Raw genomic sequence first — 23373 nt, forward strand, 5'->3', positions numbered from 1 at the left:
TGAAACTGTGGTAGGAAGTAAATCTAAAAAAGCCTTTATCCTGTCGCGTTTTGGTGCAGAGCATGAGCCTGATCCCAGGACTGCACCACAACCCCCATAACCCCCTCCTCTACTGCAGGAGTCACATGACCCAGCCTCGACCAATGGCGCGTCAGATCTCGGCAGGGCCGCGCACCGCGTGCTCGATCCAGTGCAGGAACCTGCCGGTGCGGGTGTACACCCCGGGGAGGGTGGGGTCGCTGCAGCTCTGACCCCTGGAGGTGACCCCGACCAGGTTCCAGCGCCCGTCCTCGCCCTGGCACAGCAGGGGGCCCGCGCTGTCGCCGTGGCAGCTGCCCGTGCGCCGCCGGCCCGCGGGGTCGCCCGCACACAGCATGTGGCTGGTGAAACGCTCGCCGTAGCGCTTCTTGCACGCCATGGAGGGCAGCAGGGGTACCCAGGCCGGCGAAAGGGTGTGCGAGCGCTCTGAGTCTGAGAGAGACGGAAAGAGAAACACTTTGTTCTTTTTTGTGATTTTGAAATGTTGTTTGTTATTCTTTGTAGCCCCTGATAATTAAATATTCAGTCAAGTAACAGATCACAGCGTAACCTCGCAACCTAAACATGCTTTAACATCTTAAACATTGAACACATGAGATTTTAATTGCAGACCTGTGGTTTTGTCCTATAACATTACACTAAAATATTTTCCAGGACAACTAATTGTTTTCCAGGACATTTAGGCTATTTTTAAAAAAAAATTTCCATCAAAAAATGCCAGGTTTTCCAGGTTCTCCAGGACGTGCGGGAACCCTGAAGAGAATGGAAGCGAGATACAGGGACAAATTTGAGAGCGAAGATGAAGAAAGTGAGAGAGAGGTGGCGTGGAGCTGACCTTTTCAGGTAGTCATTTCATACAATAACATGGAATCCATTCGCATAATCAGACACCGAACGCAAACAGTGGAGGCAGTGAAGTAATCACCAAACATATCTGAAAAGGTGAAAGACTCCAGCTTCAAATGTTAGTCACGGTCTGCTTCCTCAAGGGACACGACGTTCTACTTTTCAAACGCAAACAAGCTGACACAACGCTCTCGCGTCCCTCCTGTGACAAGCTGAAACCGACACCGCGCCTTCTCCTTCGCAGCGTGACCTTTGTCACGTCTTCCGCTCTTTTTCCAGGCTGTCTGGAAGCCAGAGACTCTCGACCGCAGTACGGTGGGGGAAGGAGTTGCATCGGCACCGAGGGGAGGGGGGGGAAACTTGAGGACAAGGCCGTCTGGCCGAACGTAACATCAGTAACCCCTCCCACATCCAACACTATGTTTTAATTGCTTCTTTATGCCGCGTCTTGGAATTCAAAAAATGATCTTGGATTTACTTTGTATAACATGTTTCGTGGTTTCATACGGATGCTAACTGCTAAATACACACACAACCATATGGTTCTTTGGTTCTAGGTTGGCATCGGTTAGCTTACATTTAGTCCTTTATGGATGTTGCCCACCTGTTACCCTGGGAGTGTAATTAGCCTGGACTAGCACTGTTGCTCATATAAGTGGTTGCACTTACGTTGCTACAGTAAGTCTATCTGTATGACAGTGCCTGCTAAATGAATGTACTGTAATGTGATTGGCTCACCTGTGAGGCCCCAGCCCATGATGAGGCAGGTGGCTGGCTTTTTTCCCCATGTGCTGCCCACGCCGGGCATGCAGGCGGCGTTGGTGTGGGGGTCGAAGGTCACGCAGCTCCCCTCCTCCCCGCGCAGCCTCATCAGGGCGACGTCGTGCTCCCAGCCCTGGATCTCGTACTTCCTGTGGACCACGATGCGCTCGGGCGACAGGCTGCGCTCGGGCCCGTCCCGCTCCGAGACGTGGTAGTCACCGAGCCGTAGCACGTAGCGCGAGGGGTCTCTGCCGAACCTGAGAGAGAGAGAGAGAGAGAGAGAGAGAGAGAGAGAGAGAGAGAGTGAGAATGACATAGAGAGAGAGTGAGAGAGGAACAGGGATCTCAAACCATCGAATCATATAATAAGACGGGGACAGAACACTATGACAAATTGGGATAAAAAAGGATAGCGGGGATAAGGAAAGGTCCAATTGCCAACTATACAAACAATAATACAATTATGGTCACCATACATTAGATTTAAAAACAAAAGGACAGGGGCTGGCAAGTGTTATGAACATATACTGCACAGTCTATTGAACAAGCAAAACCAAACCAGACATTTGTCGGAATTTACCTACCCAGTCTGGATGGATATTTTTCCAAGAAGAACAAATTTCCAGGAAAAAGAGGACATCTGGTCAGCCTAAGAAAGTGTACTGTATTTGCCATATGATTTCCAGGAAAAGTACTCAGATGCACTCTACTCCTGACCACCAGATGTCTCCCTCACCTATTGAAGCAGTGAGCAGCAGTGAGGGCCCAACAGGGGTTGATCAGTGTGGCACTACAGAGAGGATGGTTCCCTTTAGAGTGAGGTTTCAGCCAGAGAGAGGCCTGCCACGGCCACTCACCCCTGAGAGGAAACAGACGAACAGGAAGCGAATACAAATGGACACATCGTCAGAAAGTCATCCACAAGCCACGTGGTTCTATAAAGTATGATAGAAATGATGACCGAGAAAAAAACACACGTTACAATGGATGTACCATACGAGAGTGTGATATAGATAGAGAGAAAGAAATGAAGTATACAAGTACATAAGAAGTACATAGTGTAAAATACAAAATTAAAAAAGACAGTTTTCTCTTATTGTGTATGTGTAAATGTGTTTGTGTGTGTGTGTGTGTGTGTGTGTGTGTGTGTGTGTGTATGTGTGTGTGCATGCGTACATGCAAATGACAGCGTGGTCCGCAGCAGTGAAGGCCGGGGTTCACCTGGATGGCTTGTCCTTCCCGGCAGAGTTCTTCATGTGGTGCAGCGTGCTGGGTCGCAGGCCGCAGGACCGCACGCCGGCACCGCCATCCCCCGCTGAGCCCGGGGCGTGGTCGCAGGTGACCCCCGCGTCCTCGCCGTGCCGGCAGTCGTGGGCGTCCTGCCCCTGGGCGGGACACTCCCCCAGGGACGCCTCCTTCCCCGTGCACCGCACGTTGTCCAGGTGGATGGGCCCGCGGCCCTCGCCGAAGTACGCCATCGTGCGAGCCTTGGAGACCCCGCTGGTGTACCGCACCCCCGGAAGAGAGACAGATAGAGAGGTGGGGGGGGGGAGGGCAGAGGGACAGAAAGAGAGACGGATAGAGAGGTGGGGGGAGGGCAGAGGGACGGAAAGAGAGAGGGAGAGAAGGACAGAAGGACAGGTCAAGTCAGTGTTTGTGGTGGTCAATTGTTTTTGTGGTTCCCATTGACTGTTGCCTGTCTGCCCCTCAACTCAGAAGTTAATAACAACACCTTTAATTTCTAAAACACTTTTCACACCTGCCACTCCTAGTGGTTCCCAGGTGCACAGTACTCCATCTGGGTCTACTGCAGCTGTTTCACACACACACACACACACACACACACACACACACAAGAATGTATTGCTATACTTGTGAGGACTTCCCATTGACTACATTCATTCAGTAACCTCTAACCCTAACCCTAACCCCAACCACTAAATGCCTAACCTTAACCCTAACCTTAACCTAATTGTAACCCTGACCCTGAGTCCTAACCCTAAAACAACCTCTTGAACTTGTGAGGACCAGCAAAAGGTCCCCACCTTGCGTAATTTTCATAATCTTTCTATCCTTGTGGGGACATTTGGTTCTCTCAAAGATAGTAATACATGTCCACACACAGACACGCACACACTCACACACTAGATTTTTACTCAGATATTAGGAAGTTAATGGCAGTCCCAATCCAGCTTTTGTTCCCCCCTTGTAAACTTCATTTTCAAACTTCACTCAAGGAATCTATTTTGAGACCCGGATATACCCTTGGTCGCCATTTTAGGAGTGAGTCCAATCGGTTATAAAGTCAAGAGGAGTTCATGACAAAGCCCCTCCACCCTCAGCTTTGCTGAGGAGAACAAGTCAGCACCAGAGCAGACTAGGCAGGCTTATATTGCCCACAATTCACAGCAGACTTCCTGTTCAGCGATAATCACTTCAACATAGTTTTATAAATTAAAAGATAGTGTATAAGTGTAAATTACTCCAGTTGTTTGTTATTTTGTATCTCATACAATACAGATGATTACTCTGAACCTGTCTCCCCATACAATGATTAACAATGAATCAAACAACTGATTCACTCAATTAGCCTGACCAAGACCAGTAGGTTTAGATTACCAGGTTTAGATTATTTTGAGAAAGCATTATTGTTCATTGCATCAAAAACCTGTGCAGCAGGTTTTCCTATATCCACATTTATGACGATAAAAAACGTCACGCAATGATTCTGCAGCTTAAATGCTCAATGAACTGCACAGATTTTCGTAAAAAATTGTTTATCCAGTCTGAATTATGTGTTGCATGTTGGAGACACTTAACGAGAAGTTACATCATATTGACGAAATCACACGCCTTCCTAAAATTCTTTACATTCTTTAATGCGATGAGAAGAAAATACTACAACATGAGATACAATTCAGGCAAAGCACTGTGATTTTTTTGCAGCAGTAATTATTCAGATTATTGCCGTCCTTGTTAAACAATCTCACATTGTAGTTATCATTATCATTTCTTAATCATTACAGGCTAAATAGGCCTATTGGTCTTGATTATTCAGTTAATTCATTGTTAAATAAATAGAAACTGAGAGTAGCCTACGGTTCGGATTTTAAAAAAATGGTTTACGCCCCCTTTTTCCAGCGCACCGGCCATCACTACATATATTTAAATGCTACACAATTTTATGACACAAAGAAAAAGGCTAGCACACAAACGTCGCTTTTTGTTTTTTTATTTATGGATATTGCTATTCAGTTAATTGCTTGATTAACAGCCTAATCAAGAAATGTAAATGGAAAGAGGTTGAGAGTATGTAGGCTATATCATCCTTTTAAAGGTTTTTTTTTCATCCCACAGTATGCGACTGACTAAAGCTTTATGCAGCAGAAAGGTTCCCTCCCAAGGGAAACTACTGAGTATAGGTGGGGTGAAGTGTGTCTTAGGTCAAATGTCCCACTCATAGACATACATATTTAAACAGACAGGAAAGCACGCCTTTAGCTAATCTAAGCTTGTGAAATCATGGTGAGTGCAAAACGTTGGAGCTCCTGTTAAGGTGAATGGGGAATATCACACTTTAGAAGGCAAAATAAAACTTCTTTGATTATATTCTGAAACTCAATTAATGATTGTTATGTTTCATATGAAAAGCGTATTGTGAAAAGTGTAATATGTAATAAAAAATGTACATTTTAATAAATATTTCCCCAAGACTTCTGGACCGACAAGCATTTCTTTTACAAACTGCGACACATAATGAAATTTATGATCACAGAAAAATGACCCATCAGATTTTCTTTGGTTGTTAAATCACATTGGTTTTCATTGGTTTTTCAATCACCAGCAAGCTCTTTTGCCCATGCACAGTAGAGGCTATTTCTTCATATACTTCTTAGGCTTCACCACCTGGCCCTTCCTACCCTCTCCAGTTCCTACATAAGCCATATGCGCCCACTTGCTAAATGGAAGAGCATTCTCCGGTTTTATTGGTATGTGTGTCACAGCCTCCCAAGTGAAGTTTGCAAGTGAAGTGTATGAGGGTGGATTTCGACGCAGTCAATGTGTTGTGCCATTGTGGAATTTGCCTTCTTGCCCTTCAAACTGGCCAATGGGAACACCAACAACAGCAAATACGGATGCTGTACTCACAGCGTCACAGCTTACATAGCCCTCCAGCTTTGACCTGGCGCACTACAGGCACTATGAAGGCAAGTTTGGAAACCCTCGCACGTCGATTGCAAGAAGCTATCAGAAAATGGCTTATGGGTTTCATGGCAACATTCAGGCCATTGGCTATTGTGTTCTTTAATTCAGTGGTAACCAACTCCGTACCTGGAGATCTACTGTCCTGTTGGTTTTCATTCCAAACCTAACAAAGCACACGTCATTCAACAGCTAAAGATCCTGTTGAGCTGCTAATTAGTAGAGTCAGACGTATCAAATTAGGGTTGAAATTAAAACATACAGGACGGCAGATCATCCAGGGACAGGGCTGATTACCACTGCTTTAATTGAACCGAAAATGACGCCTCATTCACAGATCACTGCTGCGCATCACAGACCTGAATCCCAGCTGCCTGCAGACCACGGCGGCGTTGAGGTCGTTCCAGCCGTCGTCACAGACGCTGCCCCACTGCCCGTTCATCAGCACCTCCACTCGCCCCTCCTTCCTGCTCTGGCCCCCCGCCAGGCGCACCAGCATGCCTGGAGACCGGACCAGGTAAGAACACGCAGAACTGCACTGTATGCTGACGTATTAGAGCAAACATACGGCACACATAATCCTCCTGTAGGGCATATTTATGTGTATGTAGCAATGTAGCATACACTCTCAGAAAAAAAGGTACACAAGGGTACAAATTCTGTACAAGTACAAAACTGTGCCTCTAAAGGTACTAGTGACAAGCGATTGTACCTTTCTAGGTACTGAATGGTACCTTTTTTTTCTGAGAGTGTATGTATGAATTTACTGCACGTCCACATACAGCACATGTAATTCACAAGGTCTCAATGCACATTCACACGTAGAACACACACTAGTACTTACATAATGTTTTGGAAAAATACATATATTTTCTTTATTTAGTTCTGTATTCCACAATTTTTGATTTGTAATCAAACAGTTTGCATGCGGTTGAAGAGCAGATTCGCAGCTGCTATTGAAGGGTATTTTCATACATTTTGGTTTCAGCATGTAGGAAGTACAGAACCTTTTATACATAGTCCCCACATTTGAAATAAAACAATGACTATTAGGCCAAAGTTTAGACTGTTAGCTTTAATTTGAGCGTATTTACATCCATATTGGGTGATCCCTGTAGGAATTACAGCCCCTAAAATTGATGGGCTATGCATAAAAATGGCTGTAATTCTTATACAGTGTGGATCACCGGATATGGATATAAATACCCTTAAATTAAAGCTGCCAGCACTTTTAGCACATATTAATATTGTTTAATTTCAAATCCAATGTGCTGGAGTACAGAGCCAAAACAAGAAAAGTTGTGTCACTGTGTAAACACTTACAGACTGCACTGTATATCCACAAACAGTGCACATAATGACACATTTCTCACGTGTTCAAATACAGCACACGTGAACACACAACTCACAGACTGTGCACACATCATAGCACCGCACGGGCGTCAGCACAGCGTGTGGGCGGGTCTGAGAGCACGGGCGTCGGCACCTGTGACGGGCGGGGGTCCCGGGACCTGGTTGGTCTCCACGTGTCTCTCGCAGCGCACGGCCACGTCCTGGCGGTGGCTGCACCCGTGGCGCCCCCACTCGCCGTGCCCGCAGTCCAGCAGCGAGCGCTCCGAGCCCGAGCAGCGCACGCCGTCCAGCAGGATCAGCCCGCTGCCCTCGCCGAAGGCCCCGTCCACCGCCACCTCCGCTCGCCCCCTACGGGCCAGGTAGAGACATTACAGAAGCGTGCGACGCTAAGTGGCTAGCTCAGCGTTTCCCACTTCCCACTGTAGGGCAGGGCACATGGCACAGAGGTGAGGGGTGAGAGGTGAAAGGTTAAAGGTGAAAGGCCGCCAGTGTCTCACCTGAACCCCAGCTGACGACACACCACACGTGCATGGAGCTCCGTCCAGCCATTGCTGCACACGGTCCCCCAGTCGCCATTATGGAACACTTCCAGACGCCCCTCCCAGGGAATATCAGCCCCGACCAGCCTCACCACCCCGTCTGAAACACACACACACACACACACACACGTGCACACACACACACACGCACACACACACACACGCACGCACGCACGCACGCGCACGCACGCACGCACGCACGCACGCACGCACGCACGCACGCACACACGCACGCACGCACATACAATAAATTAAACAGGGGTAAAAGGACATGGAAAGGATAAAGAAACAGTAGACACAATAGTGACATGCTAGACACTCAGAGACAGGAGTAGGTGGGGAGAGCGGGTGGAGGGGGAGGGGCCAGAGCTCACCGGTGTAGGGGCTGCAGGACACGCCCGCGTCCTCCATGTGGTCACAGTTGTGCTGCTCCCAGCCTCCGTGGGGACACTCCTCCAGGGAGAGCTCGTTCCCCGTGCACTGCACTGCGTCCAGCAGGATGGGCCCAGTCCCCTGCCCAAAGTGTGCCCACGACCAAGCCTTCGGCACGCCCCTGAGCAGACACACGCGCACACATATTCACATACCCCATTCACAGACATGTGTACAGACACATACACACATGCACACGCATACACACACACATATTCACAGACCCCATTCACACACATGTGCACACACACACAATCACACATACATTCACAGAGCCCACACATATGCCACATACACACGTGCATATACACACATGCCAGAAATACACAAGTACCATTATTCCTAGAGATTGCATATGTAGGACTGATAAATAAACCATCATGAAGAGTGAGTATCAGAGTGGTTTATCTACTATACAGCATCTTTTTGCACCAACAAACACTGCCTCCCTGTGTCCTAAAGTACACGCAGCACAACTCTGCTGTGTACATATGCACACATACTTTATATTTCTGCACAAAAACACTGCATGGAAGCAATTCAGATGAAACACACTTTTCAAGGATACTGTACAACACCATCACCTCTGAGATTTTAACCTGAAAGCACTCTGTTTCAAACCCAGGTCTTGAACCACTTCATTATATAACTAACTCCTCAGAGTTGTGGAACATGTAGTTCCCTTTCCCCTCCCCTAATGGACCCGAATGAAAAAAAATACCATTGATCATCAATCATTCATCTCCCCCCTTTCATCCCGAGCGCTTGTGGAAAGCACTCTCTCACAGAGGCAGTGTAAATGTCATCAGATCCCGCTTGGAGCACATAGCCCCATTAGCACCGCGTTTACGAACGGCTCCTCCCCCGCACGCTCGCCACGCGGGGCGGACGCAGCGCTCACCCGAACCCCAGCTGCCGGCACACCACCTCGGCGTCCACGTCGTCCCACTGGTCGTCGCAGATGGTGCCCCACCGGCCGCTGTGGAACACCTCCACCCTGCCCTCGAACTCCTCCGCGCCGTCCACCAACCTCAAGGGGGCGTCGTTCCCTGAGCGCACACGTCAATTAAACATTAAGGGTTGCTTTCCCAGACAGGGATTGAGCCTAGTCGTACGGTGCACTCAAATCGCTTATTTTTTTTACCGCCTCACTTCCTTTCCTTGAGTCCTTTCCTAGCTTTGAAGATGGTGGACCTCGATCGATTTATGGGTCACACAAGGACCGAGGAGACAAGGACGGATAAAATAAGCAATAGGAGTGAGCCCCTAGACCAAAAAATTTTTTCAGTGGAGACAGCCGTACACACACAGAGACCATCCATCTTACAGACGCAACAAATATTAATTTATTGTATTTGCACTTGCATGGCATTGTGCCGTATAATAAGATATAGGGTGTACCATACAAATACAGAAAGCTAAAGCTGGGTAAAGATACAGTAAAGCTACCCTAGGAGAGGAGCAGATGGGGAACAGGCCGAGATGCAGTCTGCAGATGTGGGTTCCCCACTGAAAGATGGCTTACATCTCTACTGCTTCAACACACCAAAAAGCACAGCTCGAGTGCAAAAAATACAGGGAATATAGAAAATCAAGAGGAAAGTACAATAAAGCATAATAATAATAATAATAATAATAATAACAGCTTGTATTTATATTCTGCCTTTCATCTCTGGATCTCCAAGGGCTTTACAGTAAAAGGGGGAACATCACCATCTGAATAAGTGCTGTGTCACACTGAGCAAAATTGAAAATGCTGGTGACTTTTGAAAACCACTAGCTGTGGTGGCTGGTGAGCCAAAAGGTCAATGTCAAATGTCAAGTACCTGGGTGACACAGCGGCCATTTTGCATCAGAACGCTCACCACACGCAAGCTGAGCTGCGGCGGGAGGGAACTAGTTAACTAACCGACCCCTGTTTCCATAGCTACTCTCGTGTCGCAGAATAAAAACGGGTCGGCGATATCGGAACTGACCCAGTGGTCTCGGCGGCGAGAGAGAAACGGAGGAGCAGAGGAGCAAGAGGGCGCACGGATCAGCCGAACCGCGGCTGACTGATCCCGTCAGAAGCTGACGGTTGACCGGCGGGAGTCGCGTGCGGGCAGCCTGGCGGGAACCTCCCTGCCGGGGCCTCCGGGCTCCGAGAGCTCCCTCTCTCCCACCGTAGTGTCCCGCGCTAAATTATTCACCGCCGCGCTAAATATACGGGGCTTCCAGCGGGACGAGAGTCCCCCCCGCCTCCCCTCTCACGAGCGCTCCAGAGCCCATGCGTGCTTTCCACAAGCGTCGTGCAGCAAAAAAAAAAGACGCATTGTCAACTGAAAAAAGCGTCGTGCAACACTTCCTGATGTCACGCACCTCTGGAATTTTGTCGGAGATTCACTTGCGCTTTGCCGCGCAAACGAATGTGTGGAGTTTGGTGTCGTTACCATGGAGACGACAGGGCCCTCCCCGCAGGCCTTAACCGAAATATATAAATGACGAACGCGGGGCGACGCCTTCGTTTTTGTCACACGGCGCTCGTCGAAAGTGCCATGCGGCGAGGTATGAATCAGGCTGTCCTCAGTTCTCCGGATTTCTGCTTCCTCCACGGCGCGCGCGAGCGAGGTTCTCGCTGCAAGCCCGGAGGGGTCGCCCGAAAGCGCTGGCGCGGAGGCGGAGAGGACGCGGCGGGAGACGCGGTGACACGCAAGGACACCGTTAGCGCGGAGCCCGGCTTTCTGCTGCAGTCAGCTGGACCGCGGCCCGCGGCCGCCGTGTCCCCGGCTCACCGTTACCGCTGCCCCCCCCCCCCCTCGCTCTCCTGTACCTTCCGGCGGCGCGCACGCGACCCCGGCCTCGTTCCCGTGGTTACAGTCGCTGGTGACGAACTTCCTGCTCTGGCACTGCAGGGTGGAGGCCTCGTTGCCGCGGCAGCCCAGGCGCTCGTAGTGGAAGATTCCGGAGCCTGCCCCAAAGTGGGAGTTCTGGAGCGCCGTGCCGATCTCGCTGTCGGAGATGGAGAGAAGTTTGCGCTTTCAGTCTGCCCACGCACCATACTGAGTCTCTCTCTCTCTTTCTCTCTCTCTCTCTCTCTCTCACTCAACCTATTTCTGCAACTTGATGTATCAAGATAAGCTATGTGGTTAGAGATCAGAGTCACTATGACTAACTCTCTCTCCTAAACTATTACTGCAACTTGATGCTTCAAGATAAGATGAATCAGTGCTTGTGCAGAGTGTGCACCTAAATAAACTGTAACTGTACAGGACCCTAGTTAGTATGGTTAGGGATCAGAGTCACTACGGCTAAGGAGCAGGGTGAGTTTGGTTATGTAGCCGGGCTAGTGAGATTAAGGACCAGGACCAGTGTGGTTAAATTAGCAGTGTCAGAGTGGTTAAGTGTCACGGTCAGGCAACTGCCTCCTTGTCTGCATGAAAGATGGCAGAAAGCAAACCAAAAAAGCAGGCTCTCGTACCCGAGTCCCAGCTGCCTGCAGATCACACTGGCATCGCGGTCCGTCCAGTGAGTGTCACACACCGCCCCCCACTGGCCATTCAGGTACACTTCCAGGCGTCCGCTCGTGGAGGAGGGGCCACCTACCAGCCTGGCAACACCTGAACAGGCACCACACAAGAAAAACACCAGGTATCACATACAGTACATCAGGAGACATTAAGCAATGGAAGTCTGCATAATTTATTAGCCTGTTTCATAATTCATCTTAGCTGCAGTCTCTGTTATTTAGCCTTAAGGACTTTTTTATTCATTGTCATAGACTAATATTCATTTCATATTCTCTGGCTGTGAACCCAAAGACAATGATTACGCAGTATTTTTACAGAATGCCAAGAAAATTAAAATTTTGCACAGCTCAAAAAGGTGTGATCCTACACACAGCCAAAAAGCTGTATTCTGCAAACTAGGAAACATGGTGCCTGAAGCAGGGCCAAGATTTGGAGAACTTATTAAAACCAGACAGATAATAATGAGAAATGAGCCTGCACAGACATGGCCCGGTCCCTGAATACTGTCTCCAGTACAAGAGTGGGCTGGTTAATGGCCTCGGAGGACAGATGGAATTACAGAGATCACTGACCCTAAAATGCCCACACAGAGAAACTTGACTTAAAGAAATAATTTGGCCAACAGATCGACGGATATGGAAACTGAGCCAGACAAACTGCCTCGCGGGCAAACGGCCAAAGGAAAAAACCAGACAGACGGCGAAACAGGCAGCCAGAGAGTCTAACAGACAGACAAACAGGTGACTAGACAGACACACAGATACTTGATAGACAAAGAGATAGGCGGACATACAGAAACAGCCTGATCCACAGACAGGTGAAAATATACACTGACAAGCAGGTAGACAGACACACAGGCAGGCAGACAGACAGACTTGAAATGATTTTTAAAATGTTATAGCCATTATAATAAAGACTTTTAAATGAACCCTTTCCCTTCCCTTTCTACTTTTGGAGTGCCTGGAACGCCATCTCAGTTTTGATTCACTACTGTTTTGTTCCCCCAGTTACGAGAGCGCCCATTTCAATTCTCGACTAAATTTTTTTAAGAGAGCACCCAGTTTTTTCTCCCTTTTCTGTTATTAGACCCATAAATCAGCAGACAGATGAGACAGGGTAACAGACAGACACAGGGCCTCACCCTGGTGGCAGTCGCAGTAGGCCCAGCCGATGGCCCCGGAGCTCTGGCGGAAGAAGCACCAGGGGTTGGACTCGCGGTCCGGGTTTCGGCAGTAGCTGTGCTCCCCCAGCCCCCGGCCCGGGTACTGCTGGACGTAGTCGGGGAACTCGGTCCACTTCAGACAGGGCGAGCCTGAGTCAGTCTGGGACACGGTGCCGTTGTAGTAGCCCAGCTCAGTGAAGCCCTCCGAGCAGGAGAGAGGAGCTAGATACACGTACGCCCACACACGCACGCGTGGACACACACACACACACACACACACACACACAGGCATGCACGCACGCATGTACACACACACACACACACACACACACACACACACACACAGGCATGCACACAAGCATATACACACACACACACATACGCACACACACGCACGCGTGGACACACACACACACACACACAGGCATGCACGCACGCATGTACACACACACACACACAGGCATGCACACACATACACAGGCATGCACACAAACATATACACACACACACATACGCACACACACACACACACACACACACACAGGCATGCACGCACGCATGTACACACACACACACAGGCATGCACACAAGCATGTACACACACACACATACGCACACACACACACGGGCATGCACGCACGCATGTACACACACACACAGGCATGCACACAAGCATGTACACACACACACATATGCACACACACATACACACACACACACATGCACGCATGCACACACAATTAAAGTAACTGTTAGCATATCGCAATATTCATGGATTTCCTATTGCAAATCCCACTGTATAACGCATACGTAATACAGTATTTTCACAAAAAGCAGAATTGACAGACACTTTAAACACTAAGTCCTTAAAAAACAGCTTTCTTTCCTCACACATCTTAGATCATGAACACAGCGTCTAGCAACACAACGTATTTCAAATTTTAAATGACAATTACTAGAAGGGGGCAAAAAAGGAGACATTTCCAGTCTCTTTCACTGGAAGAAATGGCATTAGTGTTTTGTGAACAGAGGGTGCAGTTTTATCTCACAAAGGCACACATGCTGTGATATTCCCCACAAACCTGCGAATTCCCCCCCCTCCCCAGGCAAGCGTCTGTCCAATAATGGGGGACGCAGACGGAGGCAGGATTTAGAGGAAAGCAGAACCAAGGGTCCTAAATCACTGAGGAGCCATCGTCAAATCCTCGTTTCTGTGCCTGAAGCGCCTTGATGTACAAGCACATCCCTTGGTCAGGACATCGGTCTACAGCGAGGCCATTACCCATAATCCACCTCCTGTAAGGCCGAAATGGCAAGCAGAGAGGCTGCAGGCCTCTTTCTCTAAAAAAGGTCTTTGCTGTAGCTCACCCTGGGATTGAACCAGCGTGGATCCTCAGCTCACAGCTGACTCTCTGAGCACCGGGCCCCTGAGCCAGCTGTTCCCCAGTCAGCCGCAGCCAAAATCCTCACAGTTTCTGTACCTCAGCCAGTCTTCACTGGCCTGACCCACTTTCTGTCTTTGCACCAGGTTCAACTGACGAATCCAGCCCTCGGATCCCTCGATACCACCCACAGGACCATCTTTCAGACCTGACTGCCTTGTGCTTTCCATCTCTCCTCGCTCCTCCCTCGCTCTCTGGCCTCCAGCTATTTGTTTGTTCATCCAAATTTCACAGAATCTGTCGTTTGCGATTTTCAGTGAGTTTCTGCGACGCCACCTCTCCTTTCCATTTTTTCTGTCAAGTATAAAAGGAAGGTAAGTGTCGTGCAGAATGCAAACTGAACAAGGACTCAGCTGATGCCGAGCCTGACCATGGCTCACACACCACGTCCGGATGCATATAGAGCAGAATGCTCTAGTTCAATGCTTTTTTTTTTCTGACCTACCAGGCTGAGCCTCACTGGTAAAAGACAGGCAAAAATCTCCAGATATCATACATGTGCTCTCTCCCTCTCCCTCTCCCTCTCTCTATCTCTCTTTCTGTCTCTCTCCCTCTCTCTCACACACACACACACAAATGCACACAAACACACACATGCATATGCGCGCAAAAACAAACCCCCTTTTAGACACACACAGACACACGCACACACACACACACACACACACCCATACACACACGCTCACGGACACAAAGCTTTCTATGCTAAATCAGCTCTACGCAATAGCTACAGCCAACTGCAGTATTTAAAGAATTAAAAACCCATCCCATTGGGTGATTATCTGGTCTCCGTTTGACAGAACCCAGGGGAAACTTTCTGCTTTGTCCGCTTAATTGCATTAAAGGAAGGCGTGCAAGAAAAATTCAGGCAAGGCTGGCTGAAGCACACTGAAAATCCAAAAGGGGAGCCATGTTAGAGCTTGCCATAATGGACAATGGCACCTTCTGCCACAGGGACTGAAAACGCTAATGCAGTTTTTACAGTGATTTCATGAAGAGAGTGTAGAGGTAGTATTCCGAAGAGTGAGATAAAGAGAGAATAGGATAAAAAGAGGTATACACACGTACAAAGACGAACACGGAGCAACGGACACAATAGAGTCTGTCACCTTTGTTTAAATACTATGAGCTCTCTCATCTGACTGCCTTTATAAAAATGCAGTACCATTTCATTTGTTGCTGTTGAAGACGTTTTAAATTATTTCATATTATTCTGATTTTTAAATCACAGTATCATTTTATTTACTTGAAGCACTTGAAGAAACTGTTCTTTTATTTATGTATAACACTGAGAGTTTGGGAATTTTCTCACAAAAAGCGCTAATGTATTATTAGAGTTTATTTACAGCAACATTTTCAGCTGCAACCACAGCTCTATAGCTCTGTCTGTCAGTCAGTCGGTTGGTCGGTCGGTCCACAAAAAGTGTCCCACCCCTTAGCGGCCACAGTTTTCGCCCCAGGAGGCAGAAATTTGGAGTGGACATTGGTCATGACCGAAGGTAGAGCTGAGTAACTTTCAAGGCCAATTGACCAAGAGGGGGCGTGGCCTACCACAAAAAGATGCATAACTCCCGAATGGATTCACAGATTTGCACAAGATTTTGTGGAAAGGTTGGTCATGAGCCAAAGAAGACGTCACATGTTTGTGTGAGGGTGTGTGCGGCGTGGATGCATGCACGCATGGATGCATGCGCGCGTGCAGTCGCAGCTATTGTGGATTTGCGCTTGTTTTTCTGTTTGTCCACAAGAGCTTATTATTATTAGCTTATCTTTGACAAGCTAATAAAACCACAAAAAGGAATGAACTTGAAAGGAAGGGGCGCACTGTTGCAAATCGATTCAATTTTATTTAAATAGGTTTTCAAATGATTCAAAACTGCTTTTTTTTGGTATGGCAGTAAACAATCTGTGCTTCCAAACAATAGTACAAAAGCTAACAGTAACCATATTTCTATGGTGTATGTATAAATCAATATATAAGGTATATAAGGTTTTTTTCATCCGTTTGTCTACCCACTCTCCTTGAGAATATACATATAAGGATACAGATTTAAGAGCCAGATTTTTTGTCGTCTCCCAACACGATTGGAATCCTGCCAATTCTGTGCAGATGGGAACATTTTGAAAGTGCTATCTTGTACTTTGATAAATATTCTTCTAATATTCAGTGTAGACAAAATACCTGCCATCGCTAAAAATCCTGAATATGGAAAGCTCTACATTTGTAATATATTTCTGATGTTTTATTATCATATTAAAAGACACATATCACTTTTCTATGAATACATAAGCCTGTCTTTAAACATACTTCATTTCACATACAACGGCATTGAAACTTCGGGATATTTTCATTTTCTGTGGTCTGTGTACTTCCACACTCTCAAATTATGAAGGAAACAGAAAAGGCAGAACTCTTGAGCATGCCTTCCTCCACTCACACTTCCAGATATTTTTACAGTTGTATTGTACTTGCATTCTCAAACAATAATAGAAGCTGTGAATAGGCCTGCACTACACAAAGAGTACTTGGCAGAGGTTGTGGCATCACATCCCCAGCTGTTGGCTGCCAGCTCCCAGCCACCCCAGTGTGTATTTCCCTCTAATGCAGAAGCAGTGCTCAGGAGCATCCTCCCTTCTGTTCCCATAATCCATTTTCCCCGCCTGATGTTCCCAACACAATGAATATTTGATATGGTTCACACGCTAAATAAATGCACGGAGTGCCCTGCCCCGTGGTGCTGGCAGAGGACGTTTGCTGTGTGGGGTGGCATCAGTGCCTACTGTGCTCTCTCTCTCTCTCTCTCTCTCTCTCTCTCTTTCTATCTCTCTCACTCTCTTTCTCTCTCTCTCTCTCTCTCTCTCTCTCTCTCTTCCAGCAGTGGCAATCAAAGCCATACACAGCCCACATGAAATCAACTTCAGTGAAGACTTCACTGACCGACCAGTCGCAGCTTTAAATGCTGAACGCTGAAACCCTCCCCCACCCCGTCCCCAACCTCCCCACCGCACCCCCCTTCCCGCCTCAGCCTGGGATGAGCTTGGTTTCCATGCTGTCAGAGAGCAAACACAAATTACCCAAAATAAATCTACAGTGTCAATGAAGATGTGCCAATCTTTATGGCCGGGTGATTCAGGTGGTGGTGGTGAGGGGGGGTTTGCTATGTGGTGCAGAGTTGGGGGGTGGGTTCTCATTCTGTCAGAAATATCACATTTGAAACGGTCTCCTCACAGACCAGGTTCATTTGCATACAAGGAAGGACACACTGAGGAATATGATTGTCCACAGTCTTGCCAGAGCGTGACTGCTAAACCTCAGGTCTGGGGCGGGCAGGGCATCATACTGAGAATTTAGTCTCCATGCAACGGAAAAGCCATGTAGGCTTTAATCATTTAATCAATTTTTCATTTTTCTTTCTGTCATCCACCCCTCCTCTTCCTCCCATCTTAGCCGTGAGGACTAAGCAGAGATATATGACCTGTGGTGATACTGAAGGCTTGAAGATCACAGCTTCTATGTTTGGGAGTCAGAGATGCTGGTAAACTGGATTTTGTGCCAGCAATACAGTAGGTGTGCTGAAACTTCATTTTTTTTCCAGAGATGTAATATCTCTGAAATCAAAAACAAGTGTGTCCTAAGTTCCCCGCTAGCACAAAATGTTACCGCAAAGTGAGATTGTGTACTGCTGTGGTTAATACCAGTATTGCAGCAACACTTCTACAAAGTTTATTTTTTGCAACCCCAAACCAACACTTCGGAGTTACATTGTAAACACGGTTTAAATAGAGACCAGACTGGCACTTTCTTCTGCAGGAAAACACTTCAAAGACATACTGATGACCTGACACAAATCACAAGAACAGTTCCAACAGTTTTCACAACCTATTTTTATTATGTTATTTTGCTAGCTGGATGTGATGTATAAACAAATAAATAATACGCCCCCATTACCCAAAATGGACACCACCACACCTGGACCCCCACCTTTGACATCTGAAAGACTCAGGGCCATTACAGTAATCATCTTTAATTTATTTAATTTATTTGAAAAGAGAAATGAAATTGTCTGGGGTAGTGAAGAACCCCCGCCCACATCAGCTACCTCCAAGCCCACAATCCATCTGTCCCACACCAAGTACACAGAATGATTTACAGATGTAATATCATTAGACTGTAGTAATCAGAGAGAGAGAGAGAGAGAGAGAGTGAGAGAGAGAGAGAGAGAGAGAGAGAGAGAGAGAGAGAGAGAGAGAGAGAGAGAGTGAGAGAGAGAGAGAGAGAGATAGAGAGAGAGAGGGGGTGGGTCTGTGTGTATGGGTGGGTGGTGTGGTAGCAGCAGGGTCAGACTTACCTGCATTTTGCACTGTGTTTAAGTAGCTGTCATCAGCGATGACCTGAGGAGACAAAGTAATAAACACCAAATGTCAGACACATGCAGCCCACTGGCCTCAAATGATGTCCATGTCTTTCACTCCATTTTTACCGTTTCATTTCCATGTGTGTTTCATGCTATCTGGCCTATTCTTCTGTGCACTACACCGTTAAACTTCCAGTATGTAATGTTGCAGTATGTAATGTCCTGCACTCCTTCTCATTTCATTTTGGATCAATAGATCTTTCAGCAAACATTGTAGAATAATTCAATGTACAACTTGCATCCGTGCAATTTAGTTGACATTGTTACTTATTGCCTTAACAAGAGCACTTAATGATCATTCCAGCTATTTTTCATGAACATGATCATGATCAAGAACTTTCTGAAATTTGCAGTGTGTGTGTTTGTGTGTGTGTGTTGGGGGGGGGCTGCCCATATACGTTTTCATTTCCTACGGGATATATAATATAATCACTTCTATGCACGACATCTCCATCATATCCAGAACAATCAAAACCCTGGCGCATATTACCCCGACAGCAGACTACCGTAGAGTTTCTCGATCAAGGTAATGGTTTCAGTTGCCACTGAGGGGGGCAGGTGGCAGGCCACACAGCTGCCAAGATGACGCCGGGGGGAAATGTCACAGAGTTCATTAATTAATATGATGTGAATTACGCTCAGGACACTTAGGACATCACGAGGCTAATTCCATTACACGTAGATAACGAGGTTAAAGGAGAGACCCCATTTATGAGATCCGGAATTGGTGTCGGTTTGAAACCCAGGATGGCAGGGCGGAAATGCTTTGACCGTCAATCTCGCTCCAGTGCACCAGCTGGCACCTGGAACCTGGTGGAACGGGAACCTGACATCTCGAAGGGGAACTAAAGCACCGTTTGTTACCACGTGGAAAACTGCACGGCCCTTACCGCCAGAGACTCAAAACATCGCCAAGATCGCGTCGTCTGGAAACCGCAACTGAATTATAACCGAGCACACGCTGGCAATACCCCAAAATAATCAGATGCATTTTTATGAAAGAAATGCACCTTTAGTTTGTAGGCCTACTCCACCTACATGGAGCTCATTGAGGATGATATTGAGGACGGAACTGGGCTGGTAACCGAAAGGTCGCAGGTTCGATTCCCGGGTAGGACATTGCCGTTGTACCCTTGAGCAAGGTACCTAACCGAAATTGCTTCAGTATATATCTAGCTGTATAAAAATGGATACAATGTAAAAATGCTATGTAAAAGGTGTGTAAGTCGCTCTGGATAAGAGCGTCTGCTAAATGCCTGTAATGTAATGTAATGATATTACACTGTTGTGTGGCTACTACCTCAGTAAAATAATTTGTTTTCCTCTTAATCTATCTTGTGAGCAAAACTTCTCCATAACCCACAGTCAGGATGAAACAGGCAACACTCACAAAACTACAGTAAAATAAAGAAAAACATGAAAAACTGTGATCCATTGAAATAAAAGGACCCATACATGATATCTAGTAGATCACTAGGTATGTATATTGTCATTTACAAACAATAACATGCATGCCAGCTGCATTATGCGCAATGTAGTTATTCAAAAGTCCTGAATAATAACATGTTCCCCCCAATAATAGTTGTCATGTTTTCATTGATAAGATACATTCGTGCAGGCATGAAGCATGGATCCCTGCAATCTTCAATCCAACGCGACTTGTTGTGAAAAACAGCCCCACCACATGCTGTTACTACCGTACCAGGAAATGAAGCTTCCTTTTTATCTGCATATACGGATTGGAGCGGTATGAGGAGCAGCGCGATCGCAAACAGAGATTCACCATAAGTGACAGTGGCGCGTGCGTCTTATTAATTCCTTCCAGGAGTGTCGCCGCCTTCACAGATGTTCACAAGCAGGGAATATGGTCGACAGTGGTAAGGCATGGCGAGGCAAATCAAGTGTAGTCAGAACCTTATTGTTTCATTCTGTGGAACGGATGATGTTGTGAACCCTGTCGTGGCCCCTACCGATGTACATTTTCTGCATTTATGTCAATTCATCATGGAACGATTTTAATCCCCCAATGTAATAACCCACAAATATACAAATAATAAAAAAATAAGATAATACACACAACGAGTCTGTTTTATGAGCCTATGCCAGCGAATGATTGCAAGCTTCCCTCTTAATAGACTAATTATACTGTATCCAGGTACTTCTAAAACAGTCGTGTTCACAATTAGGCTCTATACCCTATAAAATACCACATGGAAGACACAGGGGGATATATAAATAAATACAGAATTACCCCCACATTTACCTCCATCTTCCCGTCTATCAAAGGTACAACCACTGGAGACAGACAATTTGGGGTGGGTTTTTTCCCTCCCCGCCTGCACAATGCATTGTTCTCTTTTTACCATAGCAGGCAAATTCCCAACGTAGCCGATGCACTTACAAAAAAATAAGCATAATATATGTTTTCAATTATCTTAATTGAACGTGACTAAGGTCGTGTGATCAGAGCAATCACTGTGGCCATGTTCGTCTATTAAGGTGTCATGCCAAAGCGCTTATTCCCTAGCGAGGTGTGTGAACCAGTTTTGCCCTTCTGGTTTTGAGCCTGCGTTTCTGCGCGTGTGTGCACAGATAAAACGATAGTACCACGTTGGTAAAAAATTATGCAGCAGAACGAATTAGGTTTTGTCTTAAATGCTCCCCTCGCTGAATTGGCAGGTTATGTTTGCGGCTTATAAGAAAACGTGCAGGTCAAAAGCTGTATTTCAATTAATTAGCGATTGTTGGAAATCTTTCATTTGAAAGGATTATCTCAAACCCTACCATGCAAATAAACAATGTACATTTTATCAGGCGAAAAACCAATAGGCTACACTTAACCTCAAGCATCAGATTAATGACAAAGAAAATACACTGCGAAAACATACCTCTGCGTGAGCATGTAACCAACAGCAGCATGCAATAATAAACGCCACTATTTCTTTCGTTGGTAAATCCATCCTGTTGTACAGCATTTGTCATTGCCTGGGTTTCCAGCAGTGGAGCAAGCAGACTTCACCCATCGCTTTCCAAACTCAGCTAAAGGGATCTGCGCGCGGGCAGCGCTGGTGATCAGGTATAAGCGGTGGGTAGCCTACCAACGGCAGCGCCCGATCTCTAGTTGCCTTACAGTTTTCAGGGCGGGTGCGAACAAAAAATGATACGGTTGCGTCCTCTTATTTCCCTTAGCAGTTGGCTAATATGTAAAAATCCTCTGTGATATTACAGCCTCTGTCCAGCATGCATTCCTCCTTAGCAAAACGCATACAAGTGAAGGGCTTATTGGTGGAGATGTGTCACAGAAATAACACGCCCCTTCATAATGTCCACGCGTCGCCGTTTTTGCAGCTTGATGGCACACATATTAGAGCAGAACGCTCGCGGAGAAAACACCAATCGAATTGCACTGCACCAGCCGTTAGTTTAGGCGTCTCTGCGGCACAATGGGCTCTGAGTGATGAGCCAGGCGGTTTAAGCAGAACCTTTTTTATTGGACCTCTGGTTATTGCGCGATAATTATTGGGCTACGCGCTTGGGAGAGGCAATTAACAATAACTGGTAATTCCCCCCTACAGCTCTACTCTTTAAAGACATTTTAAGGGAAACATACTTAAATGCTTTTCTTGTACAAAAAGTGTATGTTTGAGTACCCATATTGTCGCCTGTACTTCCATATTTCCTCGTGGACGTTTTCTATTCAGACTTCAGGCAGGTCCTATTTCTCACGGATGGAGTTATTCACTTGATGATTGACTGCTCTAGGCTACTGGGGAAAGTGAATGTCGAAAATATGTAAATAGTTAGCTGCTTGCGTATATACCGCCTTGTCCATGGGCTAGTAAACATTTTAATGTCATAAAATGTTTGCCTCCAACCAGATGTATTTATTATTATTATGACAATTATAAAAATAATGAACCACCTATAATTTAAAATAGAATTATTATTATTATTATTATAATTATTATTATTATTATTATTATTGTTATTATTATTATTATTAATAAGATGGAAATATTAAATGCAGTTTCCCCTCTTCCAGTTCCGGGCAACTAACCATCCTGCTGACCTCCGCGGAAACTCCAGGCTGCTGAAGTTGCAAAGCCATGAACAGCTTTTATTGCCATAGTAACGACTTTATGATCTCTTCGACGCTGGATTAAACGCACTCCAGCAAGAAGGCAGCTCAGGCTATATCATCTGGTGACGTGAAAGGGCGCAATATCCCGTTAATGGGTGAACCTACGTTTACCCGTGTGGACAGCTACTAGTCATTATTGTCGAACATGGTTTTGCAGTGTGTGCTTTGTGTGGTAAAGCAAGGAACTGATTGATATTTATAATGGGTTGGAAACTCACGCCTGACTGTATGTTGTACATAATGTATGTACATAATCTTTTGAACATTTTATAACTTTGCTGCCTACATCTCGCTTTTGCTATTGTAATATCAGCATGGATTCTTATATAAATCCTTATATAAACAGTATAGTTCTGTTACAAATTACATATGATGTTGGATTTGTTCAAAATTACCTTGCTACGCATAATCAATTTAAGAAATCATTTACTAAATATTATTTGTGATTATTATTTTTCAATTTATAACTGAAGTTAATTCAAGAAGACCAGAAATAAATGTTTATCACCTGCTTTTAAATCCAAGCTTCATCT

General features: G+C 46.3%; 1 protein-coding gene across 1 annotated transcript; it reads right to left on the minus strand.

The window, feature by feature from the left end:
• Positions 1–18: 18 nt before the first annotated feature.
• On the minus strand, positions 19–22160 carry LOC118221750 (neurotrypsin-like). The gene is made up of 14 exons (XM_035407114.1): positions 21588–22160; positions 18634–18676; positions 12822–13064; positions 11632–11770; positions 10984–11162; positions 9076–9223; positions 8117–8295; positions 7701–7842; positions 7337–7551; positions 6210–6351; positions 2869–3147; positions 2384–2506; positions 1624–1904; positions 19–471 (listed from the first exon to the last, which is right to left on the minus strand). Exons 1-14 carry the CDS (start codon positions 21672–21674, stop codon positions 152–154), a joined length of 2520 nt encoding a protein of 839 aa, XP_035263005.1. The 5' UTR covers positions 21675–22160; the 3' UTR covers positions 19–151.
• Between the last annotated feature and the right edge of the window lie 1213 nt (positions 22161–23373).

This window comes from Anguilla anguilla, chromosome 2, assembly GCF_013347855.1.
Source record: "Anguilla anguilla isolate fAngAng1 chromosome 2, fAngAng1.pri, whole genome shotgun sequence".
Classification (NCBI taxonomy): Eukaryota; Metazoa; Chordata; class Actinopteri; order Anguilliformes; family Anguillidae; genus Anguilla; species Anguilla anguilla.

Excerpts from the sequence above, each read along its gene's own strand:
- LOC118221750 (XM_035407114.1), bottom strand. The coding sequence starts at position 21,674 with ATGCTGTACAACAGGATGGATTTACCAACGAAAGAAATAGTGGCGTTT. Across the intron at positions 9,224-10,983 it reads CGCGTGCGCGCCGCCGGAAG|GGAACGACGCCCCCTTGAGG; the intron begins GTACAGGAGAGC and ends GTGTGCGCTCAG. Across the intron at positions 472-1,623 it reads CATGGGCTGGGGCCTCACAG|ACTCAGAGCGCTCGCACACC; the intron begins GTGAGCCAATCA and ends CGTCTCTCTCAG.